General features: G+C 37.1%; 1 protein-coding gene and 1 non-coding gene across 9 annotated transcripts in view; both read right to left on the bottom strand.

Annotated features, from left to right (window-relative positions):
• Positions 1 to 1192: 1192 nt before the first annotated feature.
• Positions 1193 to 26882, bottom strand: part of MCM9 (minichromosome maintenance 9 homologous recombination repair factor) — a 63620-nt gene continuing 37930 nt past the window's right edge. For 3 of the 8 annotated variants that reach the window (XM_039871265.1, XM_039871245.1, XM_039871252.1), the window contains 5 exons: positions 11767 to 11969; positions 10903 to 11148; positions 9799 to 9881; positions 9191 to 9336; positions 1193 to 4075 (listed from right to left, as the gene is read on the bottom strand). In XM_039871265.1, the coding sequence (XP_039727199.1) occupies positions 2623 to 4075; positions 9191 to 9336; positions 9799 to 9881; positions 10903 to 11148; positions 11767 to 11969 (2131 nt within the window). In that variant the 3' untranslated portion in view covers positions 1193 to 2622. Of the gene's footprint in view, positions 4076 to 9190; positions 9362 to 9798; positions 9882 to 10902; positions 11149 to 11766; positions 11970 to 26882 lie in introns of all 8 variants that reach the window. The other 5 variants (XM_039871275.1, XM_039871261.1, XR_005654680.1 and 2 more) reach the window with 4 other exon arrangements.
• Positions 7690 to 7808, bottom strand: LOC120610220 (5S ribosomal RNA). The gene has a single exon (XR_005654889.1). It is a non-coding gene; the product is annotated as a 5S ribosomal RNA (ribosomal RNA).

Consider the following 26882-nt stretch of genomic DNA (forward strand, 5'->3'; position numbering starts at 1 on the left):
TCCACAATGTGAGTTTGTTAAATTTGAAATTAAGTTGTCTGATAAGCTGCATCTGAAAGATGAACCTGATTCGGCGTAGTGCCTAATGACCTAGACTTTCAGGGTAGGTTGCTCTGAACTCCCAAATATCACTTTTGCATTGGCTAAAAGTGAGCTTTAGGGATCCTCCTTGTGGTTGAGCTGAGATTTTCGCTAGAGTTGGTATTCCAGTAATAATACCACCAGCTAGGCAGATTTAGCACTTAGGAAGGCATAGAAATCAAATACAATATACATATAAAGAATATGTAGATTTGCTAGAATTAAAATTTGTCAACCAAGAAAAGATCTCTATTACTAAAGTTTTGGTATACTTTCTGGAAAAGTTTAAAGTTTGGTTAAATTCAGCCAAAGAGTTAAAGATATCAGAATAATACGCTTATTTTGTATTTCTAAGAAACACTAAAAATTACAATAAAATCTCTATTATAAATTTTAGAATACCACATAAACACAGAAGAGTGTATCTTTTAGTGTCAGAAAACTCAATTCTTTATACAGTTACAATAGAATTAAATATCTAATTTGGGCCTCTCACAAAGAAATCACATATAGCTTTTATTGTGTTTAAAAAATTTTATATTATTAAAATGTTTACAAAGAGTCCAGTGGCCTAAAATAAAAATATTCTGACATGTTGATTCAGAATTAAAGGCTATTTTTACACATTCCTTTACTGTCCAGATACATGATTTTTGAGACTGTACATATTTCCCTGAGACACTTATGTGCTCCTTGGGTACACACGTAATACCACGTAACAGAAAGTCTCAGTTGTTGTAAAATCACATTTCTATAAGAAAAGTAGGACACAGCAGGATAAAATAATGTGACTTCAGAACATTAAGTATTTTCAGCTCTGGAACTATGACAAGGGACCCAACAGCCGTGATAGTACTTTTGCCCACTGCTGACTCCTCTGTGCATTCCTGAGACCCCCGAGTTTGGCCTCTAAAGGAAATGGAGTGCCTTCGGGATAGCTGATTCTATGATATGAGACAAGAAAAAAAATCAAAATGGGTCAGGAACATGCTGTTGTTTTCAGATAGCATGGATGCTTTCAGAAATGTCAGAGTCATGAAAGGTCAACATAAAAGGATTTCCTGTGGAACAAGTTGTGAGACTTTGCGCATTGAATACAAGCAAAGCAAGGTAGTTGTTACACCAAAGTAGGCTGTGATACAAGTTTAATTTTTATATATTACATTAACATATGATATACATAGTATGATATATTACATAATCATATTACGCTGGGAAGTTATTAAGTACAGAATTAACGAAGAAATTACTAAACCAGTCTTGATGTTTAAGAATAGGCTTAAATGAATGTGCAATAATAAATTTTATAATCACCACTATGTATGTCCTTTGTCAGCTGTTTAAGGTCTTTAAAGATTTTTAAAAGACTCATCTATACTAAATTTGTACTCTTAGTTTAAATTTTCTAGAAAATTTAATTAGTTGATTTTGGAATTAATGTTTAAATGCTCAAGAAAAATTGGGGTTCCTAATTTTTTTTCTGTATAAATTTAATGAAGTGATCATTAAGCAAAGTACATATAGTTTTGAGTATTTTTCATGCCTAAAAGTCACTCAGGCAATGAATCTATTATTATTTTTTTTTTTTATAAATTCATACCTCACAAGAGAAATCTTGTAATTATGGATTCCTAACAGCACCTGCTAGAATCCAAAAGAAGACATATTTTAAAAGGACTTAAGACAAAGCTTGAGTTATCTATTTGTACCAAACAGTCATTTGCTTGGTTTTAAAGACAGACCAAGGAATTACATTTAGCAGGAATTAAATTTCCATATTAACCACTATGGTGATGTCATGAAATATCATTGAGACTACTGCACACTCTCCTTCCAACCACAGGACTTAAGTTGTGTTGAAGAAAAGTTCTCAAAAGATCAAAAGAATCTGAAGCACAAAATGTTGGCTCAAGAAAGGAAGGAAAACTCAAAAGGTCAATACTTCAGAAAGAGACTATTTGACCAATTGCCAGATCTTTAGGAATACCATGGAATTGTGAGGATGCTTCTCAAAGAAAGAAAAACATTACTCACATTTAATCTGACATGTAATAAACATAAAAATACTAGAAAAATCATGATTTTTGTCAAATCATAATAAATATTCACCACACTCAGAACACCATGTGGGGAAAAGAAAACAAAAAGGAACATATAGAAGAGTTCATCAAACTTGTTAGCTTTATAGCACTTCCTTCCTAGCAACTGTTCCTGAGTGAATGAAAGAGGGGTTACCGGGAAGACCCACTCCTTAAAAACAAAACAGAAACATCTTTGGGAATACAAGTACTCCGTCTGCAAAATTATGCACAATGTCAATTCATCTGATTCAAATGCTGCTATCACTAACCTACACTGATTAAATAAGTTTTCGAGTCATGAAGATAAAACTGAAATTATAAAACCTGATGAGGGAGCTGGTATTCAGAGTAAGGCTCCACATGGCCCACAATTCTGTACATATGTAAACACCATGTTGGTACCCTGAAGGTGCTGTGTTGAGTCAGGGAGGGTAAAGTTTGACCGGAAAGCTTTCCATGATTATGGCTTTTTTTTCATTTCTTCGTCCCAATCAAAATCCAATGCTTCGTCTTCTAGTTCAGGTAAGGTAAAGAGAGATTTTTTAGAAAGAATGAATGGTTCAGTGGACCCCGCCAACTGAAAAGATTTCCTTTCCCTGCCAATCATTGTAGCTGTGGTCGTGGGAGGAGGGCTTGGGCCTCTCTCACTCCAGTTCTTACTTTCAGAAGGAAGAGGGGCTTCTGATTTGGAGTCAGAGGAAGTGAAGGAGAAGTTGGCCAATTTGGCTAATGTGCAAGCATGAACCCTGCTGCTTTTATTATTGCAGGAAAGCTCTTCCTTTTTGTCTCTTTCACAAGGAAGACGTAAACGCCCAGTCTCACTCTGAAACTCAAATTCAGGCTGAATAACTACCTTTTCAGGGGCATGTTCCCTCTTCTCTCTTGATCCATCTTCCTTTGGTGGCTGCTGTGACACCTCCTTTGCCTTCCCCTGCAGCTGATCTGAGCTTCCGTTTCCTGAGGCAGAGGCCAACTTTTCTGGACTCTTCACAGGAAGAGCTGCATTTCTAGTTCCATGCTGGGAAATTTTAGGACTCTGAACTGCTATTTTAGTTGTGTCAGGAGACATATGGCTGTGGTCTTCAGGGGAGCGGATCAGTTTTGCCTTATGTTTGAAAGTAAATTTTGCCAGTTTGGCCACAGGGAGATCTGGACTCTCGGTCCTTTCAAGTTCAGGCTCTTCTGCCTGAGCAAGGGACTGCTGTCTCTTTCTTTTGAGAGTGTCCAAGGTTCTTTCTGAGCTGTGTACAGGGATGGATGGAGGACGAGAAAGGCTTGTGGGCTGGGAAGGTGCCCTGGAGGGATTTCCACATATCTCCCGGGCCTTCTCCTTGCGCAGCCTGTGCAGTTTCCTGGGGACATGATGAGTCAGAACTGAATCTGGTTCATCAGCAGTTACTGCTGCTGCCTTTTTTTCCTTTTTACCCTCAACACTGTCTGGCCTTAATGGAGCTTCTGTTTCTCCTGGTGTTGGAAGCTGTCCAGTTTCCAATTTGCTCTTTTGGCCTAGCTCACTCTTTTCTTTGCCCTGAGATCTGCTGTTGGAGGTTTTCAAAGCTATTTTTCCCCCAGTTGTTTTAGGACCAGGAGACACAGGAACAGTGTTGTTAGGTTCAACCTGATGAGTTGCCATGGAATCAAACCAATCCAAACTGTCATCTCTGCTATCTTTGTGCTCTCCTGAATGTTTCCTACTTGTTGACCTATTAGGCTCCAGATGGGGTGGGGGATGGAGGAGTGAGCTCCCCTTGGGACTGCCTCCAGGAGAGGGGGTACGCATGCTACAGTTCATTTCCTGCTGTGTTGATGTTCTGAACTGGGATTCTTCCCCGAGATCATTTCTCGAGGGTCCGGGAGTAGTCTCTGCCTCCACCGCCTGTGGTTGGGATTGGTACACACTCTGATTCTGTAACCTGTAGCAGAAGTAAAGAAAGAAAACATATACTGAAGGGAAGAGAATTTGCTTTAATCTTCTCATTTCTTTAGTGTCTGAGATGTCATTTAAAGGGTTAAGTCCAACATAATTTCAAGTTAATACCAAATACAGTGTCTTAGAATAGCAGAAAAAATGATCCTTTTTCATCATAACAGAATTTAAGTGCTCCAATAATCATTCTAATTCAGTCTGAAACTGTAGTAAAATAGAGAAAACAAAGTAGCGAGTTTGTCTGCAGTTCTAGTTCTCTCTGAAAGTTCATTTAATTCATTTAAGATTGTTTAAAAATCAATGTAAAATGCTCACTCTTATCTCTTGTATTACATGCGCAAGTGCAAGACAAAGTTGCAGCTATTTATACAGAAGCTTATTGCTGATCAAGAAAGTAGTTCTACTTGCGTAACAGCTAGTTTCCAGATCAGAATCAAAGTGTAAGACTAGAAATTATGACTTCTCACATCTCTTTACCTAAAAGAGGTACTAAATTTAGGGCATCTACAAAATCATCTTCCTCAAGAGTAAAGAGACCATGATCACTCTGTACCCATGGCTCCCACAAACCTCTCTAGCATTCATATTCATGGCAGACCTCCCCATGCAACTGTGACATCTTTCCTGTAAAGCCCAGCCATGTCAAAATGTATTCTGGGCAGCTACTCTCCACCAAGTTGATACAGAGTCAAAACCTACTGACTCTTATGATCTAGCAATTCCACTTCTGAGTATTTATCCAAAGAAAACCAAAACAATAATTCACCCCTACGTTCACTACAGTACTATTTAAAATAGCCAAGATATGGAAGCGACCTAAGCGCCTATCAATAGGCGATTAGATAAAAAAGATGCACATATATACAAGGGAATATCACGCAGCCATGGATAAGTCTCTATGTGACTTATTTCACTTACCATAATACCCTTTAGGTCTATCCATGTTATTGCAAATGGTAAAAATGAAATCTTACTATTTGCAATAACATGGATAGACCTAAAGGGTATTATGGTAAGTGAAATAAGTCACATAGAGAAAGACAAATACCATATGATTTCACTTATATATGGAATCTAAGGAACAAAATAAACAAACGAACGATACGAAAACAGACTCATAGATACGGAGAACAAACTGATGGTAGCTAGATGGGAGGGGAGTTAGGAGGAGGGGTGAAAAAGGTGAAGGGATTAAGAAGTACAAATTAGTAGTTTCAAAACAGTCATGGAGATGTAAAGTACAGCATAGGGAATATAGTCAATAATACAGTAATAACTATGTTTAGTGCCAGTTGAGTATTATCAGGGTGATCGCCTCATAAATTATATAAATGTCTAACCACTCTGCCGTACACCTGAAACTAAGGAAATATAAATGTCTAACCACTCTGCCGTACACCTGAAACTAAAGAAGATTATATTGAATGTCAACTCTAATTGGAAAATAAAAATTTAAAAGAAAAAAAAAAACAGTTAAAAAACAAAAACAAAAACCTACTGACCCTCCCTGAATGAGGGATCTGATCAGTGACATCCATTTTAAATCTTGGGCATATTAGGAAACTGAATAATGCCAGAGGACCAATTTCTAACAGAGATTGCAGTTTCTCAAAAGGAAGTCCTTTAGAAAGCCCTTCCTAACAACCTAGAAATGCCTTTTCAGCATAAAGGGCAACATGACCTTGCTTCCATGTACTAAATCTGAAGAGGCATTACACCAAAAAGCAGAAGAATAAATTATTCTAAAAATATGTGTAATCATAGAAAAAGAATGGGAAAAAATACATTAAATTTAAATGAATTTTAAATTGAAATATATAAAATACATTAAAATATTAATAGTAGATTTCTCTGGGAAATAAGATTATATGTGATTTTTATTTTCTTATTAATTCATTACTATTACTTTTCAAAATACTCTATAAAGAACATGTATTACCTCTTACAATGAGGAACAAAAATTTTATTGTATAAATACTGGGTTATAGTCACGCATGGCACATGGTAAATTTAGAAACATCAACACAGCAAATCCATGTTCACTGTAGTCACAACCAACCAACAAAACAATTATAGCTTTCACAATTACTACTGTCTAGTATACTTTCAGCATCAAACTGAAGTCAAGGATACTCATAATTGTTAGAGCTCCATAACAATGTCCTAAAAGATAGGGAATTTTCAGGGCTAGAATAATTTAGCCCTACTATTTTGGTCTAATTCTGACTTTAGGAATTAAATTCTCCCCTACATAAAATGTTTGCAGTTTTACTACAGCTTCCAAAAGACAGCAGCATCTTTGCACTCTGATTTGAAGTGGGCAGAATGGGTACCATTTGAGGCAGGCTGCACTAAACACCATTTTCTAGAAGAAAAATGTGATAAAAAGACAAATAGTTTTATTATTGATTTGTGATCTCCTTAAGACATAGAGAACTCTTTCCTAAGGGGATAAAAACCCATATGCTACTTGGGGTTTTCTCATTTGATAAGATTAGCTTTAGGTTGTGTTTCAGCAGTAACTCACTTTCATTTGTGGGGCACCTGATTTTGTTGCTATGACATCAATGCCAAACAGGGCCCCATATTATAAAGAAAAATCAGAAGAAAAGAACATTTTAAGGCAGAATCCCATCTTTTATATCATCTACTTTTTTTTCCTTCCAGTAGAGTCATTTTGAATTTGCTAAGTCCAATTACTGTTTCTTCTATCACATAACACTGATTCTGAGCCTCACAATTCCTGAAACCAGCATGTTTTTGGTAGTCAAAATGATTAGTTTCTGGTAAGTCAAAATGAGCAGCCTCTCTAAAAGCAAAGCCAAGCCCAGGGCAGGCCTGGAAAGGATCTACTATATCAAATCATAAAAGAACCGAAGGAATAGCTTTGATCTTAACACCATGCTCTGGATCATTAAAAAACCAGGAGACCAAAAGCAAAGAGGGTTGATTTTGTACAAAGTGCAAATTTACTGCAGACTGGCATCTGGGTGTTAGCAGGACAAAGACAGCCCCATGCTTTCCCAGGAAGGCTGTGCTGAGGTTTTGTAAATTAGAAAGAGAATGCTGCTGGATGAAGGGAGTGAGTGAAAAGGAGAGAAAAGCCAGGAAAGGAATTCTCAAGGTTTTACTTAATACAGTCAACAATCTCAATGTGGGCTCTACATGTCTTTCTGCAGCTGCCCCACTGTCATATATACGTCATTAACCAATTCACAGCTTCGGGATCAACACCAATAACCAGGTTCAGGCCAATTATTAAGCCACTCAACTGATCATGAAGATACTCAAATAGATACACTTGACAAATTCCTCATTCCTGTTTCACTCAAAGTCTAGCTTTTTAGAAGATCATGTATTTAGGGAACACGCAAACAATAAAGTTCAGGCAAAAATTCTCCAGGCAATACACGTGACAGATTCCTTCCCATATGTCCACATTTTAACAAGTCATTAGAAAGATGAGTTTTGAAACACTGCTTTTCTTATTCCTGAGTCGTTACCCTGTAGGATGAAAAATGGATCTTCCTCTTTAACATAAAAGACATCATTCTCACTGGTGATATTTTTAGTCTATTAAATATGTTAATTTTTCTAAAACACCTATAGCACCTGGTCTTCCTAGGTGGTCTCCCATCCAAGTACTAACCAGGCCCAATCCTGCTTAGCTTCCGAGATCAGACGAGATCGGGCACGTTCAGGGAGGCATGGCTGTAGACTTATGTTAATTTTTTAAAGTTGTGAATTTGGGCATGTAGTGAAGGAAAATCATGATGCTTAAGGGAGGGTCACAGGCACCACTAATGAAGTAGGGGGGCCTTTCCCAGATGTAAGTCAGCACTGGTTATCTCTACTTAGTATGTGGCTTTTTCCACATACTAGCTTAGGCTGGCCTCAACCATTCTGGGCCTCAGTTTTCTACCTGTGATTTTCTCTCACCAGGGTTATGGGAAGACTAATGACTAAATATTTATTATGATTGGAGGAAAGCTTTAAAAACAATAAGAATAAAATTAAAATATTAATGAACACTAAGATTCTTTGTGTAAATTCCCTTGCACATGTCTTCTCCTGGTGAGGAAAAATGATACAGCCAAGTTCTTAAAATATTCTGTGTCTGGGTCTGGCCTGGGATAGATAGCTCTTTCAGAGTCTAACTTCCTCTTTCTGAACAGCAGTCCCAGCAGCCTCTTTGAATGGCATTGCTCTACTTCTTATATTGAGCCAAAGAAAGAGAAGAGGAAGAAGTGGTAGCAAACATGATAAAGCCCATTTACCAAAGGGTCTTGATTCCACAATAACTGTGAATCTTGGGTATAAAGTGTGGGTAGCCTGCCTAATGCTTCCCATGTAATTATGACCCAGGGTTATAAATCTTACTAAGTAGGGCAAAGAACAAGTCAGTAGTCTCCATGAGTTCACCAAACCAGCAAGCCAAGGAAACAAGCTATGGAAAATGGTCTCCAAAGATGGCAGCCATTAAGAAATTTCCTCATTTCTGTATGTCTATGCCACTCTTCTCATCAAGAGGTACTGTCTATTTCCATTCACCATGCATGTGGGCTGACCTTGTGACTTGTTCTGACCTACAGAATATGATGATGATCTATAGAAAGTGATGCTGCACCAGTCCCAGCCCAGCTCATAAGATGCCTAGTAGCTTCTACTTTTGCTCTATTTGATCCTAAGCTACCATGTCAGAATTCTGACTACCCTACAGTAGTGAGGGCCCAGCCAGTCCAGTGAAGGCACCACATATGTGACAGAAGCCATCTTGGATGTGCCAATCCCAGCTGACCCCCCAGTTAAATGCAGGTGTATGAATAACCCCAGTTGACGCTATATGGGGTGGAGATAAGCCATCCCCATTGAGCCCTCCTGAATTTCTGACTCCCAGAAGAGTAAGCACTAAAATGGTGACGGTGTTTCTTTTCTTAAGCCACTGAGTTTGGGGGTAGTTGACTATATAGCAATAGATAAATGAAACAATCCCCTATAGGTAATACTGACAGATTTTCCATTTAATTTATACTTCCTTTGTTTCACTAAATGCCAAACAAGAATTTTTCATTATAGGTCTTTACTGGTTTTCTTTTCTCACCTTTCAAGTCTTCTTAGCTCTTCACTCAAGAGGTTGTGCAGCTCCAGCTTTTCTAGAATAAGTTCACACTGCCTCTGGTACTGCTCCAGAGGGTTTTCAGGAAAGGAAGTGTGCAGTGCATTCACACCTCCCAGCAGTGCGCCTCCCTGAAGGGGTGAGAAACAGAAAATACTGGGGAGAGTCACCAGGCCAGCTTGCACAGATGAAGTGCACACTAGGGACCACTGATCCCAGGTGGCTAAGAACAGCCCTCCAGACCCCGCTCTTGGAATCAGAATCACCCGGGAGACTTTTTCATCCGTTCTTGGTGGCAAGCATTGTTCTAGGAAGCCACACGCTGACTGGTGGGACCATGAGCATCCCTCAGTGTGTTGAAGAGAAAAAGGATTGAGATCTACCACTTTAAACAGGCAAAAGCAATGCTACTGACTCAGAGAATGTTTCCATGACAACTTCTTTCATTCTTTTAAATGGTTTCCTTTGGCCATATTTCCAGAAATTATTAGGTCTAGGATATAATCATTTTTATGACCCTTGATATGCTATATATTATCTTTTTTTAAAATACTTGAATTACAGTTCAAATATTAGATACGAAATGTCCTTACCTGCATTGAGGACTCCATTACTGACACCGCTGTAATAGCATCTTCCAGAGTCACGGTGTCACGAAACATCAAGCGAGCATGAGCTAACAAAATAAGATGCATTTGAAATTACAAAGATAGGAATTTTTTAAATAAATATTTGAGGTGATAAATGTAATACTATATCTGATTGCCACCCCCCCAAAATTATATTTTATGAATGAACTACTATTAACAAATTAATTTTACTAAATAAGCACAAAAGTTTAACTAGTTTTAAGGTTGTTTCTCTAATAATAGGCCTAATCCTTCTGCACAGCCCATGGCAATTCTGTGTATTTATATGAAAAAGTACCCTGGGTTCCAGAAAAGAAAGGGGCTATAAAGGCATATATTTAATATTCAACAACTTTTAATCCTCACTTTCTAGTCTATTATAGAAATATACAAAATTAAACTCTTTTCTCATCTCTGGCACTTCTCTTTATCTACAAGTTTTTCAAAGCTAACCAACTTGCGAGCCCGAATTTTGGGAATTTCTTGCTCTAAAACTGGCTATAAATCCTTAAAAAAGTGAAGTGCATTTGTTTTGTAGAACTTTTTGTTAAGCATATACTATGTCATCATATGGTGTAGTCAGTTCACGTGAATTGTTTTTGAATTATTTAAACAAGGGCTATATGTAAAAGCCAATGTTAGAAAAAAGTCTTGAGATTCATGTTAGCTGTATGCTTGCACATAAGCCTCACACCCTAGGGATGGAATAGGGCATGGCATTTTTAATTCCATGTTATTATGTTAATGGCGGGTGGCTAACAGGAAACAATTCCAAACAAGGCAGTATCCCACCCAAAATGCTAATAGACTGCCATTGAGAAACAAAACATCAGTAAATAACGCTTTCTGAATGAATGATGTCTTAAGTTATATGAGGTCCTGAGATCACAAAGATTCCTCTTTCTTAATGACACTACATTTCACTCAACACCCGTATCTGTTCCCAGAGGAGTGGAGGTTTCATAGCTCAGAGCCTTTACTTTGTAAGCAACCGTGAGCACCTCAGAGTAGGGATTATTCTTATTCATCTTTGAATTCATGGTGCTAAGTCCCAAGCTTTGTACGTACTGGGTACCCAACAAAAAAATTCATTTGTTGAATGAAATAAACCTTCTGCTAATCGTATCAGGCTTTCCAACAGGCGGATGGTTGTCCGGGCAGCGTTCCGGGAATCACTCTGCCTTTGCATTTGGTAGTACCGGAGAAGAACCTGATTACCCACATCAGACAGTGTGGGCTGCAGATTCCTAATGAGGCAGAAGTAGGTTTTCATCTTTTCCATGCTCCAGAGCTTCTCTGATTTGCTTGGGTAACCTGTATATATCAGGTGTTGGGTCAGTAATTTCTAAGAACCGGCAAACACTCATTTAAAGGGTTTTGATAAAGTTCTTGTACTCTTTTTTAAAAAGATAACCTTTAGGTTTTGTGGCCATTGAAATCTAGACCTGTCTTTGCGTAGCATATAGTTCTAAAACAAACAGTCTTAGGATCTAAGTGTAATAAAGGTAAGGTTCCTCTGGGAGTTAAAATTACTCAGAATAATTCTGGTCTGCCCTATAGTAATAAATAGTACTTGAATAAATCTAATTTAAAGAGAAGCTCACATTTAGATTTCTGCTTCATAATTCAGTCCAGTTCTCTTTGCATGCAAGAGGTGAGAAGTAATTACATATCACAAGATCGCCCCCTTTCATCACAAAAAAACATATTCACAACTCTAATCTCATCAATGGCAAATAGAGAAAAGCCCTTTATCTTCTGCTCATTATTCTGGGTTCATGAACTGGCTCCTCTCACCGCTTCTGGTTTAAGCGGCTCTCTATTGCTTGTAGATAGGGTACCTTGGGTATTTATTTAATTGTCTTCAAACAGAGTTTTATTTGGTTACATCTACTTTTTCTTTGTCAATTTGATTTGTTTGTCTCCACATACCTTTGTTTTCTAAGATAAATGAGGAAATTATACGATCCCAGTCTTCATTCTTGGTATCGAGCAAAACCAGGATCAGGTCAAATCGACTTAAGAGTGGGCTGCCAAGGGCAATGTTCACAGACACGGACTCACAGGGGTCGTACTGGCCTTTGGGGTTAGTTGCTGCCAGGATGGTGGTCCTTGTGTTCAGCTTGCACACGAGGCTACCAAAGAGAAAGTATCATTCACTCACTGCTGAGATTCAAATAAAATGCAAGATTAAACTAGTTAATAAAAAGGATTACCAGAGGGCAACGGAGAGGGAGAAGAGGGAGGCAGATGGGTAAAAGGGGTCAAATATGTGGTGACATTAAAGAAGTAAAAATAAATTAAATTTTTAAAAAAGGAGTCCCTGCATCTTGAAAATCTAGAGAAACTCACATGAAAGAGAATGTGTCATGATACAAGGAGGTATCACAAACACTAAGTTCAACAGAGTACATTTACATTAGCCTATCTCGAAGAGAAATAAGTGTTCATACTACTTCTTATGACCCACTGTGAGCAGATCCTCTGCTGGGTGCTAAGAGGTATACAAAATAAACCAAACATGGATACTACTCTTCAAGAGGAGCTTGCAATCCATTAGCTGTAATGGTGAGACAAGGCAGAATACAGTAAGCTCTAGAAGTATAATGGTCTCAGGAGAAGTAAAGATGTCGTATATTCATCTAAGTGGATGGAAGAGATGACCAGAAAAGCTATACAAGACAGCTTTTGAGCCTTTCATGACACATGAACTTTTTAAAATGGATATATATATTCATGGAGAGGATGGAGGTGGAGGGTGAGAGCGACTTTGGAGAATGGTGAGTGGTTGAAGTAAAAACTTTCTGTGTGTTCGCTTTGTTTTGATTTTTCTAAAAGTGAAAGAAACAAAAAATAGATATAGAGAAATGGAAGGAGGAAGTAAGAGAGGAAGGGAAGGAAGCAGGGGAAATCAGGAAAAATAAAGGTTGATTAGCATTGAGTTTATGAAGAACAACAGTAAAGGGAAGATTAAAGGGAATTGGGAGTGGTGGGTGGCTTAGATGGGGAAGGACCATGGATGGGACACACAGAGGAGACGAGGACAATGGTCCAGGAAGAGGCACACAAATCCTAATTGGAGCAGTGGCAGGATAGGTATGGATATGTCATAACATATATATTGTTTTTAAACTTATTAATGATAGGCAAGTCCTTAGAATAATATAGTATATTAAGTAACAATAACAAACGTAAAATTTTCTCTCTAAATCTGTATATTCTCCAGTCAATGACCGTTTTTAGTTATAGTGGCATGTCTGCCCCTCAGTAGTCATAGTCCTCTGACATCAGCAACGCACTGCATCTGTTTATCTCGGATCTATTTCCAGTTGGCTCTAGCAATTACCTCATACCCTAAAACTGAGAAAGCTGGAGAATCTTTATTTTCAGCAAATGGCACAAGAAGACGCACATTAAAGAAGAAAAAGAGAAACAAGGCACATTCACTAAAAACTAAATTCTCTTTAAAAAATAAATTACTGAAAGGGAAAAATTCTGAACAGACAGTCCACATTTTATAATTATGTGTCAAATTGTTTTGTAAAGGCAGTTATTTAGAACTTAGAATCCAATCCGGCATAAAAATAATGTAATAAATAGTTCTTAACTCATCCCACAAAAGCACATTTAATCCATATCAAAGTGAGGCTATTTGTATTTATCATGAAAAAGGAATATTGCTGCAATACTGACAATGAAACAAAGTACAACTGCACATGAAATATTTTTAAAAAATTATTTTCAGTGCGAGGTAATTGTTCTTCTTCTCTCTCATCAAAAAATATTTATAAGCCATTTCCTGCATGCAAAGGGCTGTTTTGAGGATTCAGAAAGGTGTACACTTGGTCCTTTTCTCCAATTAGTTTACAGGAGAACTGCTGGAGGATGGGAGGCTCAACAGAGCACCTCTCAGAGTATATGTGCAACGGACAATGGCATCAGTGTCAGCTTTAGTATCAGTAAAGAGAAACCTCTGGGTATCCATAAGAGATATAATCTTAAAGCTATCCATGGTGTGAGAAGGAAAATGAACTAGCAAAGACAAAAGAAGGTGGTGAATTATTCCTGAGATAACTGGAAAAAAATGAAAAAAATAAGCTTAAGGAAGGAAGCTAAGGAAGAATTATACATGGAGAAAAAAGATGCTGCATTAGTAGAAATGCCACTAATGAAACATTGAGGGGTGGGCAGGGGAAGCAGATATCGTGCGGGATAATAAGTCAGGCAGCTGCCTCTAACAAAGAAGGAGGATAAGGACAGTGCCAGGCGGGACAGAGTGGTCTCTGGTCATTTGAAAAAGGGAAAGGCAGTACATAAGCCTGGTGGCTGTAGACGTGTGCTACAAACATTACTGTATCTGAAACTGAACAGGGCTCTCGAAAATACAGACATATATATGGTCTAATTTTAACTACTTCATGCATAGTAATAACTCACTAAATAACTACTGAGTGAATGAACTCACGAGTTAGTGTAAGGTAATTGTCATTCTTCCAATCCAATATGAACTCCATCTTCTTCAATAGTAATAATAAAGATATCTACCATATCTGTAATACCAAGCACTGTGTATTTATGTAGACATAGGCTTTATGTATATACATAATACATCTCATCTTCACAACAACCTGAAAGGTAGGTATTACTATCACCAACTTAGAAATTAAAGAAACTAGAAGTCCAGAGATGTTAACTTCTCCCAAGGTTACAGAGACAGTAGCAGAGCTGAGATTCAAATCTGGATCTGCTTATAGCTTCAAAACCAATGCTCTTTCACCTCCAAACTGCCACGCTGGTGGTGTAACATTTTAGATAAACAGTTCCTGTGTTCTTAAAGATTCTACCTGATGTTTTAGGTATTTATTTACTTGCTTTATTTTTTTTTCTACTAAATTTGATCTTCCTTGAGGGACTGTTACTTATTGTTATAATCCTCAGGCTGCCTGTCACATAGTAAATGCTCAAAAAATAAGCACTAAACAAATGATAAAAAATAAATCTTTACTTATTTCACTATTTCTAAAATTCAGAGTTGTTTTAAATTCACAGGCTTCAACAGTCATAAAATAATCATGATAATATATTCTTTTTCTGTTTAACTTGGAGTGAAAACATTCCGGTTTCTGAAAAAGCGACTTTTCTATTTTTAATCTACGTATGTAACCTTTCCTACAAACATAGTAATTTTCCTAAATATTGTAAAGTTGGGTTACATAAACTATTTTTACCATTACAGGCCATCCAGAAAGTGCCCTTGTTTTTGTGACAGTCTCTCATTATATCCTGTATGGGGTGATGCCTATCTTTACTCATGGCTTTAATCACCTATATTCTGTCACTTCCAAATTTAACTGTAGACTGTGGTAGTGGCCACTGTATGTTCACCAGACCTTATTTTCCTTCCCTTAGGAATAGAGCAAGATTATATTTCCCACTTCCTTTTACAGTGAAGCAGGGCTGTAATACCAAGTCTAGCCAATGGAATGAGGTCAAGAACCTATACCACGCTTTCAGGTCAGGCACCTAAAAGCTTTCCTGTGAAACTGTCCCTGTTTTCTCTCTCTTTGCCAGCAGAGTATAGAAGAGGATAAGGCCTTGGAGTCAGAGAGCCACCAGAGGGAAGGAGCCTGGGCCCTGAATGATAACATGGAGCAGAGCACCCCGCCCTCAACCCACATCAGACTGTAACATGAACAAGAAAAGCTTCCTTAGGCAAAATATTGCAGGAAAGAGATGAGTACAGGAAAGAACTGACCAGTTTTCAAGGAGAAATGAAAGATAATAAAGACAGCTCAGAAGTTTTAGGTTTTGAAGGGTTGGAAAAAACAATTGCTTCTAGACCCTAGGTAATATGAGGCAAGACTAAAAAAGACTGAAACAATGAAGTCCCAGTAAATTTTCTCAGTTGCATTAAGTGACCCAGACTAAGGGTTAAGCCTCCTGCTTTAGGTATCCTTACAGTAGGCACCATTAAGTTGAATAAGAGGAATGGAGGCCATATCCATGTTCATGGCAGCACTATTCATGACAGCCAAGAGGTGGAAGCAACCCAAGGGTTCATGGACAGAAGAATGGATAAACAAAATGTGGTATATACATACAATAAAATATTATTCAGCCTTAAAAAGAAATTCTGTCACATACCATAGCACAGATGAGCCATGGGGACATAAGTGAAATAAGCCAGTCACAAAGACAAATACTATATGATTCCACTTGTATGAAGTATCTAGGGCAGTCAAATTTATAGAAACAGAAACTGGTAGTTGCCAGAGACTAGGAAAGGGGAGAATGAGGAGTTGTTTAATGAGTATGGATTTTCAGTTTTGCAAGACAAAAAAACTTAAGATCAGTTGTACAACAATGTGACTATCCTCAACACTACTGAACGATACACTTAGAAATAATTAGGATAGCAAATTTTATGTTATGTGTCTTTTAACCACAATAAAAAAAAGTAATGCAGGCTGTTATGGACTAAATGTTTGTGTCTCCCTATAATTCATTATGTTGAAGCCCTAACCACCAATGTGATGATATTATAAGTGGGGACCTTCGACAGGTAATTAGGGTTAGATGAAGTCATGAGGGCAGACTCCCATAATAGGATTAATGTTCTTATAAAAAGAAGAGAGACCAGAGACTCTCTCCATACTCAGGCACTGAGGAAAGGCTATGTGAGTACACAGTGAGAAGGCAACTACCCATAAGTCAGGAGGTGGCCATAAAAAAAGAACAAACTATCGATACATACAACATGGCATGATCTTGAAAACATTATGCCAAGTGAAAATTGTCAGACAAAAAGTCACATTTTGTGTGATTCTGTTTATATGAAATGTCCAGAATAAGCAAATCCATATAGACAGTAGGGGCTTGGGGGATGGGGAAAATGGGGAAAGGAGAGAATGAAGAGTGACAGCTAAAGGGTATGGGATTTCTCTTTGGGGTGATGAAAATATTCAGGAATTAGGTAGTGGTGATAGTTGTACACTATGAATATACTAAAATCCATGAAACTGTATACTTTAAAAGGATAGATTTTATGTGGTATGTGAATTATATCTCAAAGCTCTCATAAGAAAAAGTCAGAGGAAAAGATCAAAATAAATGGTATGTTTGTAAAAAGCAAAACCTATCTTTGTTCTCCTAAAGAGGAACATCCAAAAAATTGGGAAAACCTCCACAAAACTATATAAAATAAAAACATATTAATGATATTCTTATAATCCATTATGTATTTTTTGGTAATCTTAAATGCTAGGTATATACACCCTTCTCCTCTTTCTAACAAGGTTGATAAAACTGACAAATTACCTTTCACATCTAGGTTGATTCAAGGAGTGGTAACAAGAGATTCACAGACAACGAGAAGAGGAAAGAGGAAAGGAGTGAAAGTACTGTTTGCATGTATCACCTAGAAAGAACAGAAAACTCTCAAAGTGCTTGATCTGAACTTACAACCTCACAACTTGGTGCATGCCTGGATGCCTCTAAGGAAGGCTCCTCAGCATGTTCCATAGTCCCTTCAGCCCTCTAGGGATCAGAGACCTCTCAGGGGTTGGGTAGAAAGGCTGGTTCCCTCCTCTCCCAGCCACCTCAGCTTAGCCCGAGGCGAGTTTATGAAAGATGCCACCAGAGATGAAGCTTCACAAGGTCCTGGGAGAAAAAGGCAAACAGGGTGCCTGGGTGTGGAGCAATCTTACCCTGAGGTTGTGGTTCCTAAGCCTGCTTCATCAATGAGAACTGAGGTAGGTTTTAACAATCTATATTCCCAAGTCCTGTCTCAGAGATTCTGATAGGTAGGTTGGTGTGGACTAGAAAACTGAAGATCAGTTGAGTGGGGATTGGTGCTGTGGCTCTTCTATGGCTGTTGGAAGTACAATGTGCTGATAAACACTTACTTATGTGTCTCACTACAAGCATCTTAGAATGGAGGCATTGTCTTTTCATCTTTGTAGCTAGCAGGTGTTAGCAGCTAGCAGAAAGCATGACACTGCTTAGTGCTCATGCATGTTTACTGAGTAAAACAATAAATTGCCATCTTGCTGCTTTTTAAATTTTAGACTACACTGTCTACCTAGACATGTGAGTATATTTAGTAGCACCAAATACATAACTGCAATGTTAAATTTTCTCCTAAGATATGTTCTCAGCAAATAGTGAGGGTATCCTCTGTTATTTAAGAATCTACTAATATCCTGCCCTTGATGAGGTGCTAACCTAGTTAAGTTTGAAAAGAACCTTGAAAATAATGAAACTTACCTTTCCCAAATCATTACTTAGTTCAGCATTCTACAGCTTTAAGATCATCATCACATAAAACTCTCTCAAATGACTACACTGTTGTGTGGCATTGTGCTGCAGCTCGTCAGGCACAGGGATCCATTTACACAGTTTAAAAAGACAGGTAAATTCAAATACAGATACATACTGATATCTTTTTTAAGCTCATATTTCAGCATTTGCCTCTTGGTTTTTCTATTTTCATTAAGCAGCCAGGACAAATCTAAGGTATTAAAACCTCAAACTTTAAAAACATTTTCAAATTTAAGTAATATAAGCAAAGAACAACAAAAATTATTGATTTTCTCAAAAATGTACTGATTCAATAAAACCTATATTTTGGTGATGACACTGTTAGGTTACATTTTAGTAGACTCTAGGCATCCTGAGTATTTTAGCATTTTTTTCTATTTTGACTACCCATAACAAACTTTTACACTGCAGAAATCATGTTGAATGGTCTGTCCCAGCTACCTGCACATTCGAATGGTGGGTATATAGCTTACCATATGTCCCTACTGGTATACAACCACCACATGGATCAAGTTTAACCTTTACGCAAAAAACATTCTGTCTGGAATGATCAAGTGTGTGGTTCTGATTTTTAAAAAGAACTCTCTAACTCTGTGCAGTGCATATAAACTGACACATTAAAAAAAATCTCAGAACTCCCTGCAGCCTTGGAGGCCTGCCAGATACTCTGATCCAGTGGTTCATACTAATATCCTTAGAGAGATTATAATTCAAATAAAAAGTCCTTCACAAATCAATCAGACTTTAATCACTAGAAACATGTAAAAGAGAAAGAGAGAAAATAAAAGCAGACATTTTCAAGAGATCTTGAAAATGATATTGCAAGGTATCAAACATCTCAAAGAAAAACCTGAAGTGATCCTAGAAAAAAGGCCCAGAAAATCTAGATAATGATGGTTCAATGAAAGATTCCTATTCTAGGATATAGAAGCCTTTGTATTGCTGGTCAAAGAAAAAAGGTATGAACTGGGGAATGAGGAGTAGGTAAGGTGTTTTAAAGGTAAAATTCAGAGTATTTTACTCTCGTAGAATACATGATTAAGTATTCCTTTTCCACACTTAATCCTTTTTATCTGCTACTAATTTACATTTTGCTTGATATGCTTTACGTCTCAAGAGACATTTTCACAAGAGCTCTACATTTGGCAATTAACTGTATACTTTGCATCAGAAAGATTAAAAGGCTTCTAATTAGGGAGAATTAGAACTTAAAATTCTGACACTGTTAGCCAAAAATTAGATGAGCTACTATTGGAGGAAGATCTAACTTTTTCTTATACTGCAGAATGACACAGAGTAAGTGCTATGAAAAATGAACACGTGAGCTAAAGTGGCACTTGAAGAATATTTTCATTGGTTTCACCACTAAGCAGATAGCTATAACTGTTGATTGAGGGCACACTTAACTTTGGGCCCAAGAGCAAAAACAACTGTACTATTTTTACATTTTTCTGTGAGTAATATTACGTTAAAATAAAAGTTAAAAAATAAAAAATTAAAAGGACAACCTGGATGGAGGAAAAAAAGATCACGCACATGGCGGTAACTATGATATGGGGAAAAACTATAAAAACCACTAAAGAGCTCAGTCAAGAGTCTCCACCCCATTAGGTACACGTGATTGAGTACCGTCTTGAAAAACTCTGCCATCCTTCTTGTCTATCTCTTTTAAACCCACTGAGCTCAAGACTTCTCATAAAGAGCTACTTCCTATGGAGATTGATTTATCAGGCTATTCTGTCTCTGTCTAAACTATTGTTTCCTAGCACTTTCAAATCTACCAGCATGGAAAATTGTTGTATGACTTGTTCTTTGGTATGTTCCTTAAGTGATTCTTTTGTCTTCATTATAGTCATGGACAGGTCAATCACTGGAATGCCCACCATGTACGTAATCCCACAACCCACAAACTGACAGACAGAAGCAGCAAACTGGACCAGAGACTGGCACCTGACCCAGGGGGAGTCAATCCATAAACTGGCCAGAGGCCTCCGAGCTGGTCTTGCATAAATATTCTAATAAAGACTATAACATCTAACTGGGCCTCTTTTCAGAGTATCTGACATGGACACCCATGAGAGAGCGGAACTTCTAAAAAGACCTGACCGAGTCTAAAAGACCCACAAACACACACAAAAAAATCAATGACAGAGAAAGTGTCTGAGTCACAACAATGGGAGAGCATGTTTGAAGATGAATACACTTCTGATGCTAAGGTGGCAAGAGACAATACAGCTGCTAGTTTATATCTACTTTGAACAAAATGTCCATCTGCAAATTATGTTCCAGTCACCAAAAGATACAGCTTTTGCTAATCCCACATAGCCTAGCAGGCCTGGCTTAAGGTCTACTTCAGGTAACTTGTGCTAGTTTCATTATAACTTTAAAAAGCTTTTACAGTTATTGTCCACCTTATAACATTCATTATTTCATCCTGGAGCAGAATCATGTTTTAGCTGACTGTTCAAGGTTCTTAGATAGATGTAGAAGCCTGATGATAATAATGATAATTGTCCATATTCACTTACAGCAATTTCAAAATCCAAAAAAACTATGAAAAAGTAAGTTTTTCGTAGTTAATTTGACAGCAAAATCTAACCTAAATTGATGTCAGTTTTTATTCCACTTAGTGTGAAGTTTCAAGTTTCATCACAAAATAAAGTGTTTGATTACAGGGTGCTGTCTCAGACACTACCTGGAGGTTTCATAATATGTGACATATGTACTATACTACCTTCCTAAAATTAAAACAAAACATCTGGATACCAATATGCATCTGGCCCCAAGGGTTTCTGAAAGGAATTGCAGACCTATAAGTTACACTTAAATAGCATTTATCACATGCCTGGTTCTAGCCTAAGGATTAACTCATTCAATTTTCACAACTGTCCTGTGAAAGAGAGTAATTGTCACCATCTTACTAATGAGGAAGCCAATATGCCTAGCTAGTAGGTAGTGGAGGTAGAATGCCAACCCAGCCACTAGCTCTGGAGACTCTTGCTCTTAATTATTTTGATAATTCTTTTAACATCCAATGTGTTTTTGTGGTCATTTTAAAGAGGTGGAGCTCTTGATGCAGTTTCCTGAGCTTGTTCCATGTCTAGCAGTGATCATTTTCAATATATCATGATTTAATATAAAACCATATTTTATGTATGTACATATTCTACAATAAACCAGCCAGCAGCTGAATCTGTTTGTCATGGCTGAGTTGGTGGGTCAGCCCATAATTTGCAGCATCTCATAGGTGGCACCTTAAAGGTTATCCATTTACTCATTAGATGTTTTAATTCCTTATATAAAGGTTTTCTATTCTAAACTTGAAGGCCTCTGCAACCCTAGATGCAACCTACTTGGTCTCTAGGCAGCTCTAACCACTAAAACGTCTTCCTTGTACAAATTCTAAATATGTCTCACTGAACCTTCTAGCCATTGATTCTAACGGATATAGAACAAATCTAATTACATTTCTTCATTTGAGTCCTTCGAAATAATTGTAGATAACTGTCTCCCCAATTATTTATTCTATAACTAGCTTAAGAAAAACATAGGTAATGTTTTAAAAATACACAGCAAAAGTTGCTATTATGAGTTAAACAAGAACGAATAACTTAAAAAAAAAAATACTGATTTCTAGATTTCCCTAGGATAATGGCAGCTTTTTACATCCAAATCTCTCAACATATCCTCCAGACATATTATGGACATACAAGAAAAGCAAATAAATCCATAAAACAAAACTATAAAGTAACTAAGAAAAAGAGAAAGAATACTGCAAACTTCAATTTACATGTAAATAGGCAAATAGACCTTAGAAACCAGCAAAGCTAACTAGAGCCTGTACTGGAATGGAAACATCAGTGGAGACAAAGTGGAAAGGAGGAGAGAGCAAAGGGGTCCTCGTAATGGTGGAGCACAGATAAAATCACCCCTAGAAACAAAGTGTCCCATACGGAGTAGGGAAATATTGAGAACAGGTTTGAGACCCTGTGAATCAAAGCAGTAACTACTGGGGAATAGAAAGGAATCTGAAAGTTCCTGGAACCAGAGATGGCAGTCTTGGAAAGGGCTGTGGAGTAGTTGGATGGCTAAAATATTGGTCGTGATCCATGACACAGTTCAAAGGGATATTAAACTCTGGATAGCAGCCAAGACAAAAAAGAAACATTTGAAGAATTTTATCTTGAAAAGATAATCATAGAAATGTTTTTCATAATAATAATGATAACATCAATGCCTACTAAGGTGCAATGGTCTGAAAAGGAAACCCAGAGAAAAGTTCATTACATCAAAGCACTCAAAGTGCTTCTCAGGCAAAACTCCTTTCAACACAGATTATACATTGGACAGATTGTTTAAAGGAGAAACAATGAAAAATTGACTGTAAACGGTAGTAGCGAAATAAAGCTCCAATCTCATCTCCTAGCTTTAAGTCCCAACCTTTCCCAACAACAGACAAAAGAAATCCAACTTGAAAATTATTCTTTAAGTAAATTATTTCCTTTGGGAGATATCACTTCAATTAAAAAAAAAAAAAGGTTTTACTGATGATAAATATATCGATCTCTCTGGCACTGTTATTCCTTTCCATCTCCTTCCCATCTACCCTCAGGTGGTGTCTTACTGTGCAAGTTACCATCGGAGCGTACAGTTTGGGCTGTGTCATACCCATTCATTTGTTGTTACCAGCCAGGGAAGAGCTGAGTGCAAAAAGAATAAGTGTTTAAAAACTTTAATATTAATTTGACAGAGTGAGTTCATGTCTGTTGAATCTAAATATAAAATATGTGCCTACATATTTTTTTAAATTAAGGATTACTGTAGTATAATTTACATATAGTAAAATCCATATTTTTAAGGGGCCCCTCTGCAGTCAATCTTCTCTCCTGACCCTGAACCCCAGGCAACTACTATCTGATTTCTCTCCCTTACAGTTTTGCCTTTTTCTAGAATTTCATAGAAATGGAATCATGAACTACATAATCTTTTGTGCCTGGCATCTTTCACTTACATTGTGCTTTTAAGATTCAACCATGTTGTTGCATGTATCAATAGTTTATTCCTTTATATTGCTTATTTATATTTATACTCCATTGCATGGATGTATCAAAATGTGTTTATCCATGCACCAGATAATGGATTTCTGGGTTGTTTTCAATCTTGGATGATTATGAAAGCCGCTGTAAGTATTTATGTACAGGTCATTTTTGTAAATGGATATCCAAGTCTACCAGCGCTATTTTATTGAAATGACTATCTTTTTTCCATTGATTTTTATCTTGTCATCATTTTAAAAAGTCAACTGACTTTATACCTGTGGGTCTATTTCTCGACCTATATTCTCTTTCATTGGTCTATGTGTATCCTTATACCAATGCTACACACTGTCTTGATTACTGTAGATTTATACTAAATCATGAAATAAAGTAAGTCCTCCAAATTTGTTGTTTTTTGAATTTTTTTTTTGGCTATTGTATAGTTCCTGTGCTTTTCCATACAAAGTTTAAAATCGGATTGTCAATTTCTGTAAAAAAGCTTATAAGGATTTTAACTGAAATTGCGCTGATTCTATAGATTGCTTTAGGGAGAACTTATACCTTAATATTAAGTCTTCCGATCAATGAAACTCAGTATATCTCTGCATTTATTAGGTCCTTTTTAATTTTTCATCAATGTTCTATAGCTTTTATTGTAAAAATCTAGAAGGTACTGTGCTATATTTATCCTTAAACATTTAACTTTTTAGATACTATTATAAATGGTGTACTTTATTATGTGTTATATTGTACTTCAGTTTATACCTGCTCATTGCTAGCATATAGAAATAAAATGGATTTTTATATGTAATTCACAATATTAACAGAATAAAAAATGCATCCTAGTACTTTATTCTTCGAGATTTTCTATGTAGATGATCATGTCATATAAAATACAGAGTTTTAACTTCTTCTTTTCTGATATGTCTTTTATTTCTTTTTTCTTTTCTTTTCTTTTGGGTGGGGGGGCCTTATTAAACTGACAAGGACTTCCATTACAATACTGACCAGAAGGGGTAAGACTGGACATCCCTGACATGCTCCAATCTTAAGTGTAAAACATTCAGTCTTTCGCTATTAAGTATGAGATGCCCTTTAAATGGGTGAAGGGACTTCTGGTTTGCTGAGAATTTTTATCATGAATGGGTATTGAATTTTGTTAAATTCAATGCAATTTTGTCCAACTGTACTCTTTCTGCATTTATTGGGATGATAGGTTTTTCTTTTTTATTCTGTTAATATTGTGAATTACATTGATTTCAAATGTTACAGCAACTTCGCATTCCTAAGATAGCCCCACTTCGTTATAATATACAATCCTTTTTATATACTGCTGGACTTATTACTAAAGCACTGGCAAAAATTTTCTTGTCTATGCTCACGGGGGATATTGGTCTGTAGTTTTATTTTCCTGTAATTTCTTGGTCAGGTTTTGGTATTTCCCTAGAATATTCTTCATCATCCTTTTATTTTTAACTTACCTATGTGTTTTAATTTAAAGTCAGTTTCTTAAGGGCAACACTTAGTTGGATCTTGCTTTTTTATCCAATCTGACAATCTCTGCCTTTTAAATGTTTAAGTGATTTATAATTACTGATATGGTTGAATTTGAATCTATTATCTTGCTGTGTTCTATTTCTCTCATCTATTCTTTGTTTCCTTTTTCTTTTCTTCCTGCCTTCTTTTGGATTATTTTTTAAGACCTCATTTTCTCTCTACAACTGGCTCACTGGTTATGCCTCCTTTATTTTCTAGTGGTTGTTCTAGAGTTTACATCTGTAACTTATTACAGTCTACCTTCAAATAATATTATGCCACTTTATGTATAGTGTAAGGTCATTCCAAGTGATCTGGAAATTGGCATGGTTGTTGCTGTCCTTACTTTTAGTGCACCAGACTAAATGATCTCAGTGTTGAGCTGCCTTACCTTGTGCTTAGTCTGAGGATTGCAGTGCTGAAGGTTTCTGCTCTACCATCAGCTTTTTGCAGTCACCGCACACCCACTCCACGGAGGGGTCTCTTTCACACTCCTGCACCTTCCCCAGAGGCAGACTACTGCTGCTTGTTCCTCAGGGTTAGGTTTATTTGGGGGCAGGGAGAGTTAAAAAAGCGTTTCTATCCCTTCCACCTATGGCAGCTGGCTGAGTCCTGCCACGTATCTGTGGTGTTCTTGGGCAGGAAAGGTTTTTCTATTCCTTTCCCAAAAGTACAGACCTCTGTTTTGTATTGGTTTGGGATCCTGGACCCATTTCCTGCTCTTCTCTCAGGGGAAGATGGCTTTTGCTTCTACCCTTCTCCCAAAAGCAGCACCTTTCTCCCAGCTCCTGTGGGAATGAAGGGAGAGTCTCTGATCTCCTCCAGAGGCAAAAGAGGTTTTTTTTTGTTTTCGTTTTTGTTTTTTGCTTCTACCCTTTCCCCAGAGGCCCTGGGGATGACAGCGTTTGTTGCCCAGCTCCAGTAATCAGGTGTTCATTTCATATGAGATATGTCTGGGGAAGTCGCAGGGTTTTGTGCTTATTCCCCAGCAGCAATCACCTCTCTGGTTCCGTGACTGATGAGGGCAGACTAGGGTCTCTCCGGTCTTCTGTCCTGTCCAGTTTTTCTTGTGAGCATTTGGTGGAGACCTGTGGCAAAGGGCTTGCAAGTGGGAACTCCCCTTGCGTTTGGAGCTCTCGGTTATTCTAAACTGATATGCTAACCCACTTTTGGACTCGAGGGAATTTAAAATTAATTTTGGTTATTTGTCCTTATTTGGTTCTCTGGCAGCCACTTCCTCCTCTCATGCTCTGTCAAAGGTGACAGTTTGTGTACCTTATTTCTCCTAGGAAGGGCTTGGCACATTTTGGAATTAAGTACCATTGATTTCCTTGTAAACTCAGCTCTCTGATAAGTTCAAAGAAAGTTATGATTTTTGTGAGCTATCTGGAGTTTTCTTTTTGAACAGGAGTGACATGCTCTTACTACTTTCTATATTCTAAGTGAAAGAAGAATTTAGGCTTATATTTTGTATGTCTCTTTGCTTTTTTATTTTTAAAATAATTTTATTGTATTTTAAGAAAATATTGCTCTGTGATAGATTTGACAGATTGGAAAGCATTAAAACTAGTCCTTTATCATAAATAGTCTGAAAAACACTGTTTGAGTATATATAGTAGTTACAGTTATGACAAGATTGTCCAAGTTGTAGGTGTCATGACAAACTGTTTATCTATAGGAACATTTCTTTTGGGATTTATAACATACTGATGGGTAGTACAAAAAGTTCATATTAATTCATACTTTACAGAGGGTAAGGGCAGTTTTGAGTGGTTAATAAATTATTTTCACTTATGAAGACTTAGTATGTAGCCTATCATATAGCACAGCCAATGTTCTCCCTTTCTAAAATACGTTCATAGCATTTGTCCCAATTTTCCATGATGCCAGGGTTAATTACTTAAGAATCTTTCAAAATGCCCCAGATTTCCTCTGGAAAAGGCATATCAAAATAAACCAGAGATTCTACCAACTGGCAAAGGGGCTACTGAAATGGAAACATGAGAAGAGAAGGTAATCTTGAAGACACTTAGGAAACTATTATCTCTGATTTCCCGATAAACAATTTTGAAGTAATAATTATTTATTTTAAAATATTTTCTCACATAACACTTTTATTATGAAATTATCACTTTGTTGTTCATGTCTATCTTTCCT

Source organism: Pteropus medius, unplaced genomic scaffold (assembly GCF_902729225.1).
Source record: "Pteropus medius unplaced genomic scaffold, Ma_sr-lr_union100, whole genome shotgun sequence".
Lineage (NCBI taxonomy): Eukaryota > Metazoa > Chordata > Mammalia > Chiroptera > Pteropodidae > Pteropus > Pteropus medius.